This window comes from Aotus nancymaae, unplaced genomic scaffold (assembly GCF_030222135.1).
Source record: "Aotus nancymaae isolate 86718 unplaced genomic scaffold, 86718_ANA_hifiasm-v0.15.2.pri h1tg000028l, whole genome shotgun sequence".
NCBI lineage: Eukaryota > Metazoa > Chordata > Mammalia > Primates > Aotidae > Aotus > Aotus nancymaae.
This window is the reverse complement of record NW_026988441.1, coordinates 15,720,199-15,739,735: the sequence shown is the minus strand read 5'-3', so window position 1 is coordinate 15,739,735 and position 19,537 is coordinate 15,720,199. Positions and strand designations below refer to the sequence as shown.

Here is a 19,537-nt window from a genome sequence, read left to right as displayed (position 1 = left end):
TTGAGATGCAAAAGAAGCAGATGGCAGGCCGGTGATCCCAGCACTTTGGGAGGCCAAGGCAGGTGGATCACCTGAGGTCAGGAGTTCCAGACCAGTCTGACCAACATGATGAAATCTCATCTCTACCAAAAAAAAAAAAAAAATTAGCATGTGTGGTGGTACCCGCCTGTAGTCCCAGCTACTCAGGAGGCTGTGGCAAGAGAATTGCTTGAACCTGGGAGGTGGAGGTTGTAGTGAGCCAGGATTGCGCCACTGCACTCTGGCCTGGGTGATAGAGCAAGATTCCATCTCAAAAAAAAAAAAAAAAATGCCAGTTCCATTCCTGAGCTGACACATGTTCTGGTGTCCCACCCTGTGGACATCAGTCTTGGACGTGTGGCCTGATTTGACCAATGAAATGTGAGGAGTGCCTGTGTTGTTCCTGAACAGGAGCCGGAAGGGCCTTTGCATGGTTCAACCATGTCTCCTTCCTCTGCAATCAGCAGGGTCCCAGGTGAGGGCTGCTTTGTCTGCTAGGAGTGAAGTTGGCATGAGCAGGGCCCTCAGCCAGCCTGTGATAGACAGGCAGTGTGAGCAAGAACCAAGCCTCTTGTGAAAGCCCCTGAGCATCTGGGATCATTTGTTACTGCAGCATAGCTTAGCTCATCCCACCTGTCCCAAGAAGAAACACATTTTGTGGATGGGGAGCAATCAAGAGTTCTGGTTGGGAATGTTTGGTTGCAGTGCGTGTGAGATGTGTAGGTGGTAATGTAAAGTAATCAGGTGGGTAGGTGAATTTGGAACTCAGAAAGCAGTTGGAGCTGGAGATGTTTTCCATATTGGCAACACACAGTTAAGTGAGAATCACAGAGGTCCAGACGCTGCCTGTGATTGCAGAGAAGGCTGGGGCTTGAACTCGGGACTATCTGACTTGAGGTATGAAGGGGCTGGGGTTAAGTCCCCACTCAGTCAACTCATAGCCATGTGGCCTTGGGCACATTACTTCATCTCTCTGCTCCTCAGTTTCCTCATCTGTAAAATGGAGGTAATGATGATCCTACCTCATGGGGTTGCTGAAAGGGTTAATGCATGGGAATTGACAGGTGTAAAGTGTTCAGGAAGGGACCTGGGCCATGGAAGGATTCCCATTCATGGTAGTTGCTGTTGTAAATACTGGCTTTTGTTTATGTTTTCATTGTCATTTTGTTTTATAACTAAAATATCCAATGGTGGGAAATGGAGTAGGGCTGACTTTGTGTCCAACTTGACACAGAGACTCAAATGATAACTACAGCTCCAGATTCTAACCCTCAGTCCCCTTCACAGATAGCTCTTCTCCCATGGTTATGAGATGGCCGCAGCGACTCCATCCCTCACATCTTCTCAGGCTTAGGGTTAAAGAGAAAAGTACATTCTTCAGTTCCAGCACTCCTGGCAAAGACATCACGGGTCTCACTGGTTCTGATCGGGCCACATGGCTTGCTACAGAGCTGGGGAAGGAGCCCCACCTCTAACCCACTGGGTCGCCAGTTGAGAGGGTAGGCTCCCAAAGGGAAGTCTAGACTGTTGGAAAAATGACTCCTGGCAACAGGGAAAGCAAACCACAAATGTCCACATTGGAAGGCTCTTGTGTTTCCCTATGCTGTGCCCTGTGAGCTTTAAAAAAAAAAAAAAAAAATTGAGATAGCATCTTGCTCTGTCACCCAGGTTAGAGTGCAGTGGCACAGTCTTGGCTCACTGCAACCTCTGCCTCTGGGTTAAGTGATTCTCCTGCCTCAGCTTCCTCAGTAGCTGGGATTACAGGCTCTCACCACCATGCCCAGCTAATTTTTGTAGTTTTAGTAGAGACGGGGTTTCACCCTGTTGGTCGGGCTCGAACTCCTGACCTCGTGATCCACCCACCTCGGCCTCCCAAAGTGCTGGGATTACAGGTGTGAGCCTCTGCACCCGGCCATGCGCTGTGAGTGTCTGGCAGACGTTGCAGCTCTCACAGAGTTGGGCTTTTTGGAGCCAAGACACCAAGGCCGTGGTGCTTGCCTGCTTGTTGCAGGGGCCATCTGGGAGCATCTATATCCACAGATACACCATTGGTTGCTTCTAACAGACCCCATTAAGTGCCCACTGGCCCAGAGGCAATCAGGATGCTGCAGATTCTGGTTCTCCCAGATTCCTTTGCAATGGGAGTGGCCGTGTGTCCACATTCTAGCCAGTGGGACATAAAGGATTGCAGTAAGGGAAATGTTCTAGGAAAGATTCTCCTTCCTGGTTAGGGTCATAGCGGTGCCCTTACCATCCCTATCTTTCCCCCTTGCCCATAGTCAGTGGGAAGCGTGGCTGTGGCCACCAGCTTGTGACCATGACTCAGCAAGCCAGAGACTTGCTCAAGCCTATAGCACATGAGGGAGGCAGAAGGAATGGGGGGACATGCCTGATGTCACTGTCCAGTTTTCCTGTCAGGCCTGGAGCTGCCATACCTGGCCTCCTGGTGACATGAGATGACTAAATATCTTCACTTGGCAAGCCACCGTTGGATAGTCTTTTGTTACTTGCAGCCAGATGCATCCCAACTGACTTGCTCCCACTGCCACTCATTCCTCATTTTGCTGCTGTCTCCCAGGCTGCCCTAGTTTTCCCCATCTACAGTTCCCTGGCTGCTGTCCTTCACACAGCACCATGTGTCACTCGGGGTCCTCTGATGCCAGCCAGCAAAAGCCATGCTTGGCAATCTGTGGCCAAATCAGAATTCATTGAGGATGTACAGAATCAGCAGGACGCTGGAGGAGCAATCTTAGAAAACAGGCAGGAGCCAAGGAAGCTCTGTAGGTACGAAACCAGGGGTCCCCAGCAAAAGTCACTACATAGGAGAAGCAAGATCCACTGTTCCTTCCCCTGCAAGGAAACTTTCCAGCCTCACATGTGCTTAGAAACCTCACACAGAGCCCTAGGGGAGGACCCTGGGCCGACCAAGCCCACATCCTGCACCCATCCCAACTGTGCTTCTGTAATTGTGGAGAAAGTGGAAGAGCTCCTGCCAGAGATACACAACAGAACTGTAGTAAGAGCAGTGGCCATGGGGCAGGTGGCATTATACGCATTTTACAGATTGAAACTGAGTCACTGTCTCCATAACTAGTCCATGGCACACTAGGATTAAGCCCAGGCAGTCTGGTTCCTGCCTGTGCTGTGCTGCTCTCATGACGGGGGTTCCCCATCAGGAAGGTCCAGGTGCTTTTAGGAAGGAGGAGCCCAATAGAAGACGACTAGAAAGAGACCAGCGTGCACCCTCTGAAACCTAGAAGCTGTGGGTGCCACGCAGCCTCTGAATGTCACAGAAGACTCGGCTGCACCTGCTAGGAGAAGGGATTTGTGCAGAGAGACCAAGGCCTGCAAGAACATCTGTGTATGTTCACAGAAGGGAGCAGAACGGATTGAGGGTTTCTGAGCTGGAAACAGATGCCATTAGCAAAGCCCATCTGTCAGGAGGTGCTTGCATAAGCAACTCAGGGTCGCATCTGGGCCACTGGTTTTCCCAACCAGCGGACTAATCCTCCCTCTGTACTCTGCACTCTGAAGGTGGAGCCATAATACAGGCTGGTCTGCTGAGAACAGGCAGCGCCCTCAGGCGGGCCGTCATCCCAGCTTGACCTGGGATCTGGTGCTCAGCACAGGGGAGTGTGGGGCAAGGTTCAGGCTCTCAATCAAACACTCTTGCCAATGTGTAACTGACAGTTTAGAGTGGAGACAATAAACACCGTAGATAAAATAATTTCACTTTTCTCTGGCAAACCAGCAACCCCTGCCCAAGTGTGACCTACTCATATTTTGTGGACCCTCATGGTGTGTGTGTATGTGGTGTTTTTCTTGTTGTTATGTTTTTTTGTTTGTTTGTTTGTTTTTGAGACAGAGTCTTGCTCTGTCACCTGGGCTGGAGTATAGTGGCACAATCACAGCTCACTGCAGCCTTGGCCTCCCAAGTAGCTGGAACTACAGGTGTGCACCACCATGCCTGCTAAAAAATTTTAAAAATTTTTTGTAGAGATGGGGTTTCACTGTATTGCCCAGGCTGGTCTCAAACTCCTGGGCTCAAACAGTCCTCCTTGCCTCAGCCTCCCAAAGTGCTGGTATTATAGGCATGAGCCACTGTGCCCGGCTTCATCGAGGTTTTTGTTGTTAATATTCTTAGGAAGTGCATTTTACCCTTGAACACCATGGGTTGGAACTGCGTGGATCTACTTATGGATGAATTTTTTCAATAAATGCATTAAAAATTTTTTAGATATTTGCAACTATTTGAAAAGAACTTGCAGGGCTGGGCATGGTGGCTCACGCCTGTAATCCCAGCACTTTGGGAGACCAAGGCAGGTGGGTCACTTGAGGTCAGGAGTTCGAGACTAGCCTGGCCACTATGGTGAAACCCCGTCTCTACTAAAAATACAAACATTAGCCGGGCATGGTGGCAGGTACCTGTAATCCCAGCTACTCGGGAAGCTGAGGCAGGAGAATTGCTTGATCCTGGGAAGTGGAGGTTGCAGTGAGCCGAGGTGGCGCCACTGCACTCTAGCCTGGGTGATACAGCAAGACTCTATCTCAAAAAAAAAATACAACCCCAGAAAAGAAAAGAACTTACAGGTGAATCACATAGTCTAAAAATATTAAAAAAAAAAAAAAAGTTAGGTATATCATGGTTAGGTATATCTCAGGTTCCTAAAATATATATGCATATTAGTCTATTTTATCATTTACTTCAAGAAAATGTACACAAATGCATTCTAAAAAGTTAAAATTTATCAAAACTTACACACACAAACACATTGCCAAACCAAGAGAAATGTAAACAAACATAAACATACAGAATTAAATCACAACTATGTGAAATTAACTGCACCACATACTGCACTACTGTAATAGTTTCGTGACTACCTCCTGTTGCCACTGCAGTGAGCTCAAGTGTTGTGAGTATCCGTTTAAAACACCGTGTGACACTAATCATCTCCGCGTGAGCAGTTTGTCTCTCCAGCAAATTGCATATTGCAGTAAAAAGTGATCCCTGGAGGTTCTCAGGTATTTTTCATCATGTTTAGTGCAATACCGTAAACCCTGAATAACCCCAGGGGACCCATACAAAGTGTCACTAGTGATGCTGGAAGTTGTCCCAAGAAGCAGAGAAAAGTCATAGCATTACAAGAAAATATGCAATTGCTTGATATGTGCCATTGATGGAAGTCTGCAGCTGCAGTTGCCCGCCATTTCCATATCAATGAATGTAATGTGAGGACCATCGTAATAAATGAAAAGGAAGATCATGAAGCTGTTGCTGCACCTATGCCAGCAGGCACAAAAACCTTGCACTTTTTACAAAATATATTTTTATCTCATGTTGCAAACGCAGCTTCTATGAGGATACTGGATTGCTATAAGAAAGGCATACCTATAGACCTTAATTTGCTTCGAGAAAAGGTGAAGTCATTATGTGGCAAGCTAAAGCAAAAGGAAGGAGAAGGATCTCAAGCTGGAGAATTTAATGCCAGCAAAGGATGGTTTGATACTTTTAGAAAGAGTATGGCTTAAACAATGTTAAGGTATCAGGAGAAGCAACTTCTGCCAACCAGAGGTAGCAGATGAGTTCCCAGATGCAAATGAGAAAATCATTGAGGAGGCTGGGCACGGTGGCTCATGCCTGTAATCCCAGTACATTGGGAGGCTGAGGTGGGAGGATTGCTTGAGCCCAGGAGTTTGAGACCAGCCTGGGCAACATAGTGAGACCCCACCTCTACCAAAAATTTAAAAATTAGCTGGACATGGTGACATGTATCTGTAGTCCTAGCTACTCAGAAGGCTGAGGCAGGGGGATATTTTGAGCCCTGGAGTTCGAGGCTGCATTGAGCTATGATTGTATCACTGCACTCTAGCCTTGACAACAGAGGAAGTCCCTGTCTCTAAAAAAATAAAAATGAGCAAGAGAAAGAAGTAAGCCTGTTCATAAGTGTTAAGGAGAAAAATGGAGCAGGGGAAGGACTTGGGAGTGATGGGGACAGACACAGAGAGGCAAGCATTATTAGCAGTTTCTTGAAAATTCTTCCAGTCATCTCTGCATGATAGTTTGTTGTTGCTTCCGTTGTTTTTTCTTTTCTTTTCTTTCCTTTTTTTTTTTGAGATGGAATCTTGCCTTGTCACCCAGGCTGGCGTGCGGTGGTGCAATCTTGTCTCATTTCAACCTCCGCCTCCTGGATTCAGGTGATTCTCTTGCCTCAGCCTCCCAAGTAGCTGGGACTACAGGTATGCGCCACAACACCCAGCTAATTTTTGTACTTTTAGTAGAGATGGGTTTCACCATGTTAGCCTGGCTGGTTTCAAACGCCTCACCTCAGGCAATCTGCCTGCTTCAGCCTCCCAAAGTGCTGGGATTCTAAGCCTGAGCCACCATGTCCAGCCAGTATTTTTGCTTTTCAAATTGGGAGATGTTGCATGCAATTCTAGATTTCTGATTTCTCTTGAAAAATCAGATGATCTGACATCCACACTCCCCGCAAGCCTTGGTTGGCAGAAGATACCCTGCTGTCCAGGTCAGTGCAGGCTCCTCTTGGCCTCTCTCCTGTCTCCCTGAGGCAACCCGACCCCGTAGGTGCTCCAGCTTCCTCCCTCTTCTTTAGCCCATCCCAGTGCTGCCTCCCTGCAGCATCTTCAGGATTGTTTGTGTTCTCATGGGGCACCAGGAAGAGGGGCTCTCCATTGCTCCCCACTCCCCGCCTGCCCCCTTCTGACGCCTACTTTTTCAGAGACTGCAGGCTCTCCTTGCTATTTTGCTCCTTGAATCTGCTCTGAGCTTCCCCTCATGGTCTCTGCCAGTTCACTCCATACCTCTGGGCTCAAATAGGAAAAGCCTCCATACATATGCAAACACACAAACACACACACACACACACACAGACACAAACACGCAGAAGAGGCCTACTACTTTCTCACACAGGAAGCACAAATAGTCATTGACCAAGAACAGCTGCATCCAGCTCTAGATTCCTAGGGAATGAAAAGTTAGAGGTCACCTTGAGCTGAGTGCCCAGCCCAAAGCAGCACTCTCCTGCCCTGAGAAAAATCACTTCTATTGGCAGGAGGGAGGGGCACGGCTGCTGGGCAGTCAACAGGTTCCATCACAGACGGTGACCCACTTTCCCCTTCCTCTCCAGCAGGGTTTTCATCTTCTAGAAGTTCAAGGTGGAGACAAAGGGAAGTGACCCCGCAGAGTGTTTTCTGTGTTGGACAGAAGCACAAACTCCCTTCCCCAGGGGCCTGCAAATCAGGAGGTACTTATACCTCCAATTAGACAGAGGCCATCTGTTCACTCGTACATATGATAAATACTGAACAAACGTCCTGGACACTGTTCTAGGCACTGCGGATGCAGCTGTGAACAACACAGACATCCCTGCCATTATGGAGCCAACATCTGAGTGTTGGACACAGCCAGTAGACAGAATGTACAACTGCTAAGAAAAATTGGAAGAAAGTAGAGTGGGTAATTAAGAAAGGCTTTCAGGCTGGGTGTGGTGGCTTACGCCTGTAATCCCAGCACTTTGAGAAGCGGAGGTGGGTGGATCACCTCAGGTCGGGAGTTTGAGACCAGCCTGACTAACATGGAGAAAACCCACCTCTACTAAAAATACAAAATTAGCCGGGCATGGTGGCACATGCCTGTAATCTCAGTTACTCAGGAGGCTGAGGCAGGAGTATCGCTTAAACCCAGGAGGCAGAGGTTGCGGTGAGCCGAGATCGTGCCATTGCACTCTAGCCTGGGGAACAAGAGTGAAATTTTGTCTCAAAAAAAAAAAAAAAAAAAAAGAAAGAAAAAGAAAAAGAAAGACTTCCAGAAGATGGGGCTTCTCTATCTCTATACGGTGATTTGGGAAGTTTTTGGGTTTTTGTTTGTTTGTTTTGGGAGGTTTTTATTATTTGAGACAGAGTCTCACTTTGTTGCCCAGGCTGGAGTGCAGTGGCATGATCATGGCTCACACAATCTCAACCTCCTGGGTTCAAGCTATCCTCTTACCTCAGCCCCCTGAGTAGCTGGGACTACAGGCACATGCCACCACACTCAGCTAATTTTTGTATTTTTAGTAGAGATGGGGTTTTGCCATGTTGATCAGGCTGGTCTTGAGCTGCTGGACTCAAGTGATCTGCCTGCCTGGGCCTCCCAAAGTGCTGGGATTACATGCATGAGCCACCGCGCCCGGCCATAAGTCTTCATGGAAGAACTGACATCATAGGAAGGAATCAGCCCCAGGAAGGACTGAGGAAGGATATCAGATATCCTGGATAAGGCTTGGTGCATCAGAACAGAAAAGAAGCATCAGAACAGAAAAGAAGACCAGTATGGTCAGAGCTTAGTCAGGGTTGGGGAGAGACATCAGGGGCCAGATCCTGTGGGACTTGTGGAGCAAGGGAACGAGTTTGGATGGTGTTTTAATGCAGTAAGCAGTCACTGGGGAGATCTCAGTGAAAAAGTGATGAGCTCTGATTTACCCAGTGGTAGTCTGTAGTAATTTCTAGAGACATTCCTTCTGTGGCTTTCTTCCCCAAACTCCACTGGTGCTCATATTGACTCATCTGTCATTTTCACTTCCTTTCTGGCAGAGTAGCTGAGCTGAGAGAACAGCAGAGCAGATGGACAATAGTCTGGCCTCTGCGTGAAGCCACCAGTTCACAGGAAATACAGGGGGCAGAGGAACATGTTAAGTGGCACCACAGGGATCCTCAAAGTGGGGAAATCCACAGGACAGGTGACCCCGTTTCTTCCACAAGTAAAGAGCACCAAAATAAAGGAAGGTGGCCATTATAGAGGAGACTTAAGAAAATACCTGCATAAGCAGAGGATGATTTTGAACAAACCAGCCCACAGAAGACACCTGTGAGACAATGGTGGGAAATGTAATACAGGCAGGGTAGTGCATGACATGAAAGAATTCTTGTTAATTCTTGTTAATTCTTGTTACTCATAATCTAAATTATGAGTATGATAATGTAATTGTAGTGATTTTTTTTTTTTAAGGACCTTATCTGCTAGAGATACAAGCTAAAGTATTTATGGGTGTAATGACCTGATGTCTGGCCAGGTGTGGTGGCTCATACCTGTAATCCCAGCACTTTGGGAGGCCAGGGCGGGTAGATCGCTTGAGGCCAGGAGTTTGAGACCAGTCTGGCCAACATGGAGAAACCCTGACTCCACTAAAAATACAAAAAAATTAGCCGGGCATGGTAGTGTGTGCTGGAATTCCAGCTACTCAGGAGGCTGAGGTAGGGGAATCATTTGAACCCTCGAGGTGAAGGTTGCAGTGAGCCCAGCTCATGCCACTGCACTCCAGCCTGGGTGATAGAGTGAGACTCTGTCTCAGAAAAAAAAAAAAAATGACCTGATGTCTAGGGTTTACTCTAAAATATTCTGTCAGAAACAAAGAAAGTAATAAGGCTGGGTGAATAGATGAAATGGGAATGGGAAATAGTGGTTGTTGCAGCTGATGGGTGACTCAGTCTTCTCTCTGCTTTTGAGTATGTTTGCAAATTTCCATAATAAAAAGGTTTTTTTTAATGAGTAAAGCTGTCAAGAAAAAAAGTCACATTTCCCACTTTCTGGGAGCAGTAACATGGCCATCGCAGCTCACATTTTTCTTTTCTCCCTTTTCAGCATGACTGGGACAAAATCCTCGCCGCCTCCGGCCAGCCGGCACCCACAGCTACTGCCTGCTCTGTGCTGCTGAGCCCCTCGGTCTGGAGCACCCAGGACAGCACCTGCCTCCTGAGGTTGTCCTGGCTCAGCTGTGCACAGCGATGGTGGAGAACTGGACTCCACAGGCTCACAACCTTCCTGTCAGGTTTCAGGGCCCAGCATCCTTCATCCTGGGCCTGGCGGCCCTGAACAATGGCTGAGGGCTGGGAGACCCCATAAAGCGACACCACAGCATCCAGGGCCAGCAGTACTCCAGTGCCCGTGGACTATGACCACCTATCGGGCCATTCCCAGTGATGGTGTGGACCTGGCAACTAGCTGTGGGGCCAGGGCGGGAGAAGTCCTCCCTGGGCCACATACAGGGGACTATGCTTCCATGGGATTCTGGGCCCAGAATGGCAGCATGTCCCAGCCTCTTGGCGAAAGCCCGGCCACCACTACCACCCGCCCCAGCCCCACCACCCCGGCCATGCCCAAGATGGGCGTGCGTGCAAGGGTGGCCGACTGGCCACCCAAGCGGGAGGCCCTGAGAGAGCAGAGCAACCCAAGCCCCTCACAGGACACAGATGGCACAAAGGCCACCAAGATGGCCCATGCCATGAGGAGCATACAGAACGGACAGCTCCCCGCTAGCACCCCGGCTTCCTCAGGGTCCAAAGCCTTCCACCGACTCTCCAGGAGAAGGTCCAAAGACGTGGAATTCCAGGACGGGTGGCCCCGGTCCCCAGGCAGGGCCTTTCTCCCCCTTCGGCACCGCAGCAGCAGCGAGATCACCCTCAGCGAGTGTGACGCGGAGGACGCCGGGGAGCCGCGGGGTGCCCGGCACACGGGGGCGCTGCCCCTCTTCCGCGAGTATGGGAGCACTTCATCCATTGACGTGCAGGGCGTGCCTGAGCAGAGCTTCTTCGACATCCTCAACGAGTTCCGCAGCGAGCAGCTTGAGGCTCCGGGCTGCCAGGCCCTCACCGAGCTACTCCGGGCAGATCCTGGCTCGCACCTCATGGCAGGTGGCGGCGGAGCCAAAGGGGACACCCGCAACGGGCAGCCCACCAAGGACAGCCTCCTGCCGCTGCAGCCCACGAAAGAGAAGGAGAAGGCCCGGAAGAAACCCGCGCGGGGCCTCGGTGGGGGGGACACGGTGGACTCGTCCATTTTTCGGAAGCTAAGGAGCAGCAAACCCGAGGGGGAGGCCGGGAGGTCCCCGGGGGAGGCCGACGAGGGCCGGAGCCCCCCGGAAGCCAGCAGACCGTGGGTGTGTCAGAAGAGCTTCGCCCACTTCGACGTGCAGAGCATGTTGTTCGACCTCAACGAGGCGGCCGCCAACAGGGTGTCGGTGGCGCAGCGGCGGAACACCACCACGGGCGCCTCGGCCGCCTCCGCTGCCTCGGCCATGGCCTCCCTCACGGCCTCACGGGCTCACAGCCTCGGAGGCCTGGACCCGGCCTTCACCAGCACGGAGGACCTGAACTGCAAGGAGAACCTGGAGCAGGACCTCGGCGATGACAATAGCAACGACCTGCTGCTCAGCTGCCCGCACTTCCGCAACGAGATCGGGGGCGAGTGTGAACGCAACGTTAGCTTCTCCCGGGCGTCTGTGGGCTCCCCCAGCGGCGGCGAGGGCCACCCAGCAGAGCCCGCCCTGAGCGCCTACCGCTCAAACGCCAGCATCTCGGTGCTGGAAGTGCCCAAGGAGCAGCAGCGGACGCAGAGTCGGCCCCGGCAGTACGGCATCGAGCATGTGGACCTGGGCGCCCGCTACTACCAGGACTACTTCGTGGGCAAAGGTGACGGATGGTGGGTGGATGGGAAGGTTGGGCGGGCCGCGGCTTGTCTCCAAGACCCCCCACTACTCATTCGTTCACTCTATGCCAGGCTCTGCTCTGGCACTGAGGCCTCCGTCCTGGGGGGCTGTGAGGATTCGGTGAGCAGAGACACCCTGGCCTCAGCCCTGTGTCCCACACAGCAACACTCCATAAACCTGAGCTACAGGACACAACAGCTCTACATTTACTCAGCACATAGGGGCTTGGTACAGCTCAGTGCCAGGCACTCTCTAGAGCCTGGGGATGTAGTATCAACCAGCTTAAAACAAAAATTCTGTCTTCTAGCACTTAACGTTTTCATGGGTAAGATGAACAATAGAACAGGATAAATACGAAAAATACATAAGGGATTACAGAGTGCTAAATGCAGTGGAAAAGAGTAAATCGGGGAAGAAGGAAATGGAGTGTCAGGTGTTGGGTAGTGAGGGGGAAGATCTCAGTAGAGGAAGGACAGAGAGGGCCTCTGAGGCAGGTCCTGTTTGAGTACTGAGCTGAAGGCACCATGTGCAGATTGTAGACACTGTTCCCGGAACAGAACAGTGAGTAGAAAAGACCCGGAACAGCCAGGTGTCATGGCTCATGCCTGTAATCCCAGCACTTTGGGATGCCAAGGTGGGCGGATCACTTGAGGTCAGGAGTTCCAGACCAGCTTGGCCAACATGGTAAAACTCCCTCTCTACTAAAAATACAAAAAATTAGCCAGATGTGGTGCCATGTGCTTGTAATCCCACCTCCTTGGGAGGCTGAGGTAGAATTGCTTGAACCCGGGTGGCAGAGGTTGCAGTGGGCCAAAATCATGTCACTGCACTCCAGCCTGGGTGACAGATTGAGACCGTCTCAAAAAAGAGATTCAGAATTCCTTATAACTGCTAATAACAAGCTTAAACAACATAGAATGTCTCTCCTGTGAAGAAATCCAGAGGTCAGCAGCCCAGGTCTGGTATGGTCAGTCTTCAGCATCTGTGGAATGTCAGCCTTAGTGTGTGATCCCACACTGCCCCACACCAAGATGGCTGCTGGAGCACCAGCCATCACATCTGTATTTCCAGGCAGAGACAAAGAGGAAAGGGTAAGGACAGAAAGGCAGACCTCTTGTCAGGTCAGCCCTCTTATGCCTAGTGTTCCATTATTGGAATGCTAAGCATGTGGGAGTTATGTCCTGCTGCTCAAGGTCATTGCTAAGATCTGATTTTTCACTCATGGAAAAATTCAAAAAATTGCAGCCTCCAGTCCAAATGGGTTAAAGAGCTTTCTCAGAAGCCCTGTCCAGCCACTTCCACTTAGTGGCCACACCTGTGTGCAAGGAGACTGGGAAATGTAGGTTTTTAGCTAGACAGAGTTTCTCTTTTCCAAGAATAGAGGGTTTTTCTTTAAAAAAAAAAAAGGGTGGGGGGAGGTGGAAGTACTAGCAGCTAATACTCCACAGCCACTATTTTGTTGTTGTTGTTGTTTTGTTTTTGAGACAGAGTCTTACTCTGTTGCCCAGACTGGAGTGCGGTGCTGCCATCTCAACTCACTGCAGCTTCCGCCTCCTGGGTTCACACGACTCTCCTGCCTCAACTTCCCTAGTAGCTGGAATTACAGGCACCACCATCACCCCCAGCTAGGGCCCTGATCCGACTTCTGTGTTCAGAACCTCCTCCAGCTGCATGTGGGGAACAGACTATGAGAGGTGCGGAGGGGACAGGGGAACTGGGAGGAGGCTGCTGCAGTAGTCCGGGCAGGAGGTGATGGACATGTCTAAGACGGGAGCCCAGGAGCTGGGATTACAAGCCCATGCCACCCACCACCACGCCCAGCTAATTTTTGTATTTTTAGTAGAGACAGGGTTTCTCCATGTTGGCCAGGCTGGTCTTGAACTCCTGACCTCAGGTGATCCACCTACCTTGGCCTCCCAAAGTGCTGGGGTTATAGGTGTGAGCCACCGCGCCTGGCCCACAGCAACTAGTTTTTAAGAGTATTTAAAGTAGTATCCTTGACAAACATAACAAATGTCAGTTAAGTTGTCCCACAGGGCTGAGAGTCTAGTCTCGGGAGCTCAAACTTGGTGTCAGACAGCCCTCAATTTGGTGTATCTGTTCCATAGCTGATCAGCTATGTGATACATTTTACCCTTCAGACTGCGTGACAAATGAAGATGATTATATTAATGTCACATGCACAAACAAAATGACACAGAGATGGAAAAGAAAGGGATCAAAAAGAAGTTCCAGACAGTTGCTTATGAGGAAAAAGCCAATGAGATGATACCACATGAAATAGATTTAAAGGCTGACAGTACTTTTTAGAGGAACTAAGAAGGCCATTTCATGTTTCTTAAAATTTGCCAAGAAATTCTGGTAGTTGTGAACTTTTGTATACCTGGCAACTTGATTTAGGGGTATATAGATTTAAAAAGTGGATACGGCTGGCTGAGCACGCTGGCTCATGCCTGCAATCCCAGCACTTTGGGAGGCTGAGGCAGGCGGATTATGTGTGGTCAGGATTTTGAGACCAGCCTGGTCAGCATGGTGAGACCCTGTCTCCACTAAAAATACAAAAATTAGCTGGGCGTGGTGGTGGGTGTCTGTAATCCCAGCTACTTGGTAGACTGAGGCAGGAGACTATCCTGAATCCAGGAGGCAGAGGTTGCAGTAAGCTGAGATGGCACCACTGCACTCCAGCCTGGGCAACAGAGTGAAACTCTGTTCCCCTAACCAAAAAAAAAAAAAAAAAAAAAAAAAACGGATAAGGCTACAGGGAGAAGTGGAAAAATTCACAATCATAGCTGGGAGAAGTGCATAGACTCTCTCTCTGAAATTGACAGAATCTAGTAGCTGAAAAATAAGGATTTAAAGGATTTGACTAACCTAATGAAAACTTGATTTTACATTTTATGTATATTAACTTTGTACCTAACCAACAAAGAACACATTCTTTTCAACCTACATGTACAAATACTTACATGAAAGGAATGTGGATCAAATAAGATTATACATTAAAATACTTAGTTCTTGTTAGGTAGGAAGTACTCATCATGGAGCTTTGAAAAAAAAAAGCCATTTTCTTTTTAAAAATTTCTTTGTAGCCCTGAAAACTGTTAAAGAAAAAAATGTTCGGCCCAGCACAAGGCCTCGCTGAACACCTATAATAACAGAATTCCAGCACTTTCAAAGGCCGAGGCGGATGATCACTTGCCCCCAAGAGTTTGAGACCAGCCTGGGCAGTATAGTGAGACCCTCAAAAAGAGGTTATAAAATTAGCCAGGTGTGGCGGCACGTGTCTGTAGTCTCAGCTACTGTGGAGGCTGAGATGAGAGGATCACTTCAGCTCTGGAGGCAGAGGTTGCAGTGAGCCATGATCACACCACTGCACTCCATCGTAGGTGACAGAGCAAGACCCTGTCTCAAAAAAGAAAAACTGTTGAATAATATTTGTTAAAGCACAGTAAAGAAAACTTTATTCAGAACCATCACAGTAGGCATAGGGACCACTGCAATGGGGTCTGGCAGTAGGGAAGAGAGATTGGGCTTAACTCTGAATACAGCATGGTCAAGTGGGAATTTATAGTCAAGAAGCAGGGTGGGAGTCAGTGCATGGAAGAAATCACTAAGAAGAAATGTCAAGGGTAAGGAAGATTCTGGGTAAACCAACCGAACCATATTCTTGCTGATGACACACCAGGATGATCAGACATCACCTTTGGGTGGTGGAGGACGAAGAGCTTGATCAGATGTGGAGGATGTTCAGATAATGGGGAGTGGGGTTCTTGCTAAACTGACTTAGCAGGGTTCTTTAATAAAACTGGATTTTACAAGGAGGAGCACAGGTGGGCGTAGGAGGAGATTCCAAAGTCTGACCAAAGTTTGGCTAAGCAGAGAATCTTTGTGAAAGCTAGTAAATAAATTAGTCATTAGTCATTGTTATTGAGTGCCTGCTGTATGCTAGGATTTGCAAGGAGCTAGATATGTATTGACGGGAAAAGCAGCAACCCCTGTAGCTGCTTCAGGAGTAAGTTGGTATCTGTGATCCGTGGCATACAATGTTGATTCCATTCTCTGACCACCTGGAGAGATTGTTGAACCACCACACCCCGCCCCCCTTGCAGGTGCTATTCTGATTGGGGCATTAATTAATACACAATATTTTGCCCTTAAATTAGCCTTTGATATGCCAAGAGCGTCTGGTGAGAATAAGAACCATCAGTTAAACATTCAGTGTACCAGTACAGTTTCTGGTGATGGGTAGATGCTGACTTTGTGGACCTGGGTCAACACAAACCCCCGGTGGATACCCACACAAGCACGAGATACTTGGGTTATACATCAGGAAGAATGGTTTGCCCGGAAGGGTTATAAGATAGCATGTTTTAGAAAAAAAGAGGAGGCAGCTGTCAGGTAGAGGAGGGAGCAGGAGGTGTGCCCCATGACTGGCTAAAGCCTCTGTCGCCCTAAGGGATAAAAGCAGTGTTGAAGTTACTAGGTAAAGAAACATGGTGCAACAGAGGTGATGCCTGGGGCCCCTGTCGTGGTCCCTGACAGATGCCAGGCCCTGGGGACGGTCATTGCCAACACTCACCATATGCGTACTATGTGCCTGGCACAGTGCTGAAGGCTGGGTCCACCTTTAGCTTTATTTTATGGTTGAAAATGCTGTCTAGCAACTTGGCTGGGGCCAGACATCTGTTAAGGGGCAGAGCCCAGGTGGGAGGAGGCTCTCTAGACCAGAATCTTAACGATTTCACAAGGGCTAATCGGCATTCAAGTCAAGTGAACCTTTTTGCAAACACGGGAATTATCACAGTGATGCTGGGTTGATGACATGCCACGCACTGCACTGAGTGTTTCAGATTTGTAGCGTCATTTTGCCCTCACATCAGCTCCAGATTGTGGGTGGCGTCAAGGCACCCTTTTTCTCCGATGAGAGCACTGAGGCTCAAAAAAGTTATGTGACTTGGCAGAGGTGGTACAGTAAGGTGGGCCTTGTGGTTTCTCTACTTGAGGGGGCGGGTCTGTGGCCCTGCATGACGTTTGCGTGACCAGCATCCCACAGATTGCACGAGAGCCGGCCTGGTCCCCCCATCTACAGGTCTGCTGGGCATCGGGGCCCCTCCTTCCCTGACAGCTGACCCTGAACTTGCCTGCTCTTCCTTAGAACATGCCAATTACTTTGGCGTGGATGAGAAGCTGGGGCCAGTGGCTGTGAGCATTAAGCGGGAGAAGCTGGAAGATCACAAGGAGCACGGGCCTCAGTACCAGCACAGGATCATCTTCCGGACCCGCGAGGTAGGTCCTGTCACTCTCATTCTTATTAAAGAAATTACAGCCACTTGCATCTCGAGCCAGGTTCTGGGGGCAAATACTTCCTGAGCTTTATCTCATGGAATCCTCCCAACAACCCCAGGAGAGCAATCCTGTTAGTCTCTCAATCTCACAGAGGAGGAAACTAATTAACTTCTGGCCGGGCGTGGTGGTTCACACCTGTAATCCAAGCATTTTGGGAGGGTGAGGCAGGTGGCTTACTTGAGGTCAGGAGTTTAAGACCAGCCTGACCAACGTGGTGAAACCCCATCTCTACCAAAAATACCCAAAAAAATTTGCCAGGTGTGGTGGCATGTGCCTGTAATCCAAGCCATTGGGGAGGCTGAGGCAGGTGAATCGCTTGAACCTGGGAGGTGGAGGCTGCAGTAATCTGAGATTGTGCCACTGCACTCCAGTTTGGGTGACCGAGTGAGACTCTGTCTCAAAAAAAATAGAGAAATTAAATGATTTCTACAGGATCAGCGAATCAGCGGCCAGGCCAAGATTTCAGTCCAGGGTGTCTGACTTCAGAGCCCAAGATTACAAAATCTGTTTGCAAGAAATTAACTTTAATAAACATAAGAAATAAAAGGGAAGGTAAGGGATCGTTTTAGGATCATGAGATGTCCTACACAATGGAAAGAGTTAAGGCAACAAGCCTCAGGCAGGACAGGAATTGGGGACTCTCAACCGCAGGCACTGCTGTTATGCCAGTCAGTTCAAGGTACTCCCAATGTGTCACTTTCCATTCTGAGTAGAGAATTCCATTGTCCTGGCCGGAGGCCTTCCTCTGGATTAAATGTCAGCTGTGACTAGTGGGGAAGGCCTATTGGGGCACCCATACTCTATTAGGACTCTAAATTGTAAGTGACAGAAATCTATTTCTAACTTGCTTAAGTCAGAAATAGAATTCATTGGTTTGTGTCACTGCAAATCTAGGGATAGGGCAAGCTTCAGGCACAGCTGGACTTACAGACTCAAATGCAGTCACCAGAACTCTGCTGCTTTAGCTCTCTGCTTGGCTCTGCTTTTTGCATCGTGAATGTCATTTTCTTCTGGCACTAACAAGCTCTCACCCTGTCATGGGAAAATGGAGATCGGCTGCTCAAATCTTCTATATCTTTACACCTTCTCATTCAAAAGGCTCAGACTGGCCGGGTGTGATGACTCACGCCTGTAATCCCAGGACTTTGGGAGGCCAAAGTGGGCAGATCACCTGGGTTCAGGAGTTCGAGATCAGCCCGGCCAATCTGGTAAAACCCTGTCTCTAATAAAAATACAAAAATTAGCTGGGCGTGCTGGCGGGCACTTGTAATCCCAGCTATTCGGGAGACTGAGACAGAAGAATTGCTTGAACCCGGGAGGCAGAGGTTGCAGTGAGCTAAGATTACGCCATTGCACTCCAGCCTGGGTGACAGAGCGAGATTCCATCTCGCTGGACTGCAAGCCCAAGCCCTGGGCCAGTCACTGTGATCAGGGGTGGTAGAGGAAACTGACCAGGTCTAGCACGCGTTACCCACCCTTGGTAGGGCCAGGCACTGTGATTGACAGTTCCATCAGAACTCCCTGGAGAAAGAGGCAGGGCGGGTCCTTAGCAAAAAGAGGGGAGCCAGGCAAGCAGAAATGACAGAGGTCCAGAAGACCCAAATAAGGAAGACCTTTCCAGAAAAGGGGCAGTCGCCAGCTAGGCAGGCCCTCCAAAATGGGTCTCCCTCAGCCTTCAACACTCCAGCCCCTTGGACCTGGCCTTTGCCAAGGCATGGAAGCCTAGCAGGCTGTGACTGCCAAGGACTTTGATTGTGGGGCCAGCCAAATCCTGGACCTCATCTAGGCTGGCAGATGCAGCTCGGAGCGCCCTGGCCCCATCCCCTGACCCAGACCTTCCCACTGAGTTGGGGGAATGGGATGGCATGGAGGCTTTGCAGCAGCCAGGAAAAGGCAGCCTCAAACCCATGTGTGCCAAACCACAGGTGGTCACCGCCTCTGTCTCCCCAGCCCCCTCCTCCCTCTACCCACCTTTATGGCCAGATGAGCACCAGAGCAGAATGAGAGGTGACAGCTCACACTGCATTCAGCTGTTTTAGGACATATGGGCAACTGCTGGGTGAAATGACGACTACAGTCATATAAATAGGCCGGGTGCAATGACTCACACCTATAATCCCAGTACTTTGGGAGGCCGAGGCAGGTGGATCGCTTGAGCCCAGGAGTTCAAGACCAGCCTGGCCAATATGGTAAAACCCTGTCTCTAGGCCAGGAGCAGTAGCTCATGCCTGTAATCTCAGCACTTTGGGAGGCCGAGGCAGGCAGATGATGAGGTCAGGAGTTTGAGACCAGCCTGACCAACATTATGAAACCCCGTCTCTACTAAAGATACAAAAATTGGCTGGGCATGGTGGTGCATGCCTGTAGTCCCAGCTACTCAGAAGGCTGAGGCAGGAGAATCACTTGGACCCGGAATGTGGAGGTTGCAGTGAGCCAAGATCACACCACTCCACTCCAGCCTGGGTGACAGAGTGAGACTCCGTCTCAAAAAAAAAAAACCACAATTAAAAAAAAAAAAAACCCGTCTCTACTAAAAACACAAGAATTAGCCGCGTATGTTGGCATGCGCCTATAGTCTCAGCTACTCAGGAGGCTGAGGCATGAGAATCACTTGAACCCAAGAGGCAGAGGTTGCAGTGAGCTGAGATCGCACCACTGCACTCTAGCCTGGGTGACAGAGGCGAGACTCAGTC

The 19,537-nt window shown here is 49.6% G+C and overlaps 1 protein-coding gene across 8 annotated transcripts in view; it reads left to right on the top strand.

Annotated features, from left to right (window-relative positions):
* SIPA1L3 (signal induced proliferation associated 1 like 3) overlaps positions 1 to 19,537 on the top strand; it is a 223,865-nt gene that overhangs the window by 91,130 nt on the left and 113,198 nt on the right. For all 8 annotated transcript variants that reach the window (XM_064381377.1, XM_012436359.3, XM_012436349.3 and 5 more), the window contains 2 exons: positions 9,656 to 11,481; positions 16,654 to 16,784. In XM_064381377.1, coding sequence (XP_064237447.1) covers positions 9,966 to 11,481; positions 16,654 to 16,784 — 1,647 coding nt within the window. In that variant the 5' untranslated portion in view covers positions 9,656 to 9,965. The remainder of the gene's footprint in view (positions 1 to 9,655; positions 11,482 to 16,653; positions 16,785 to 19,537) is intronic.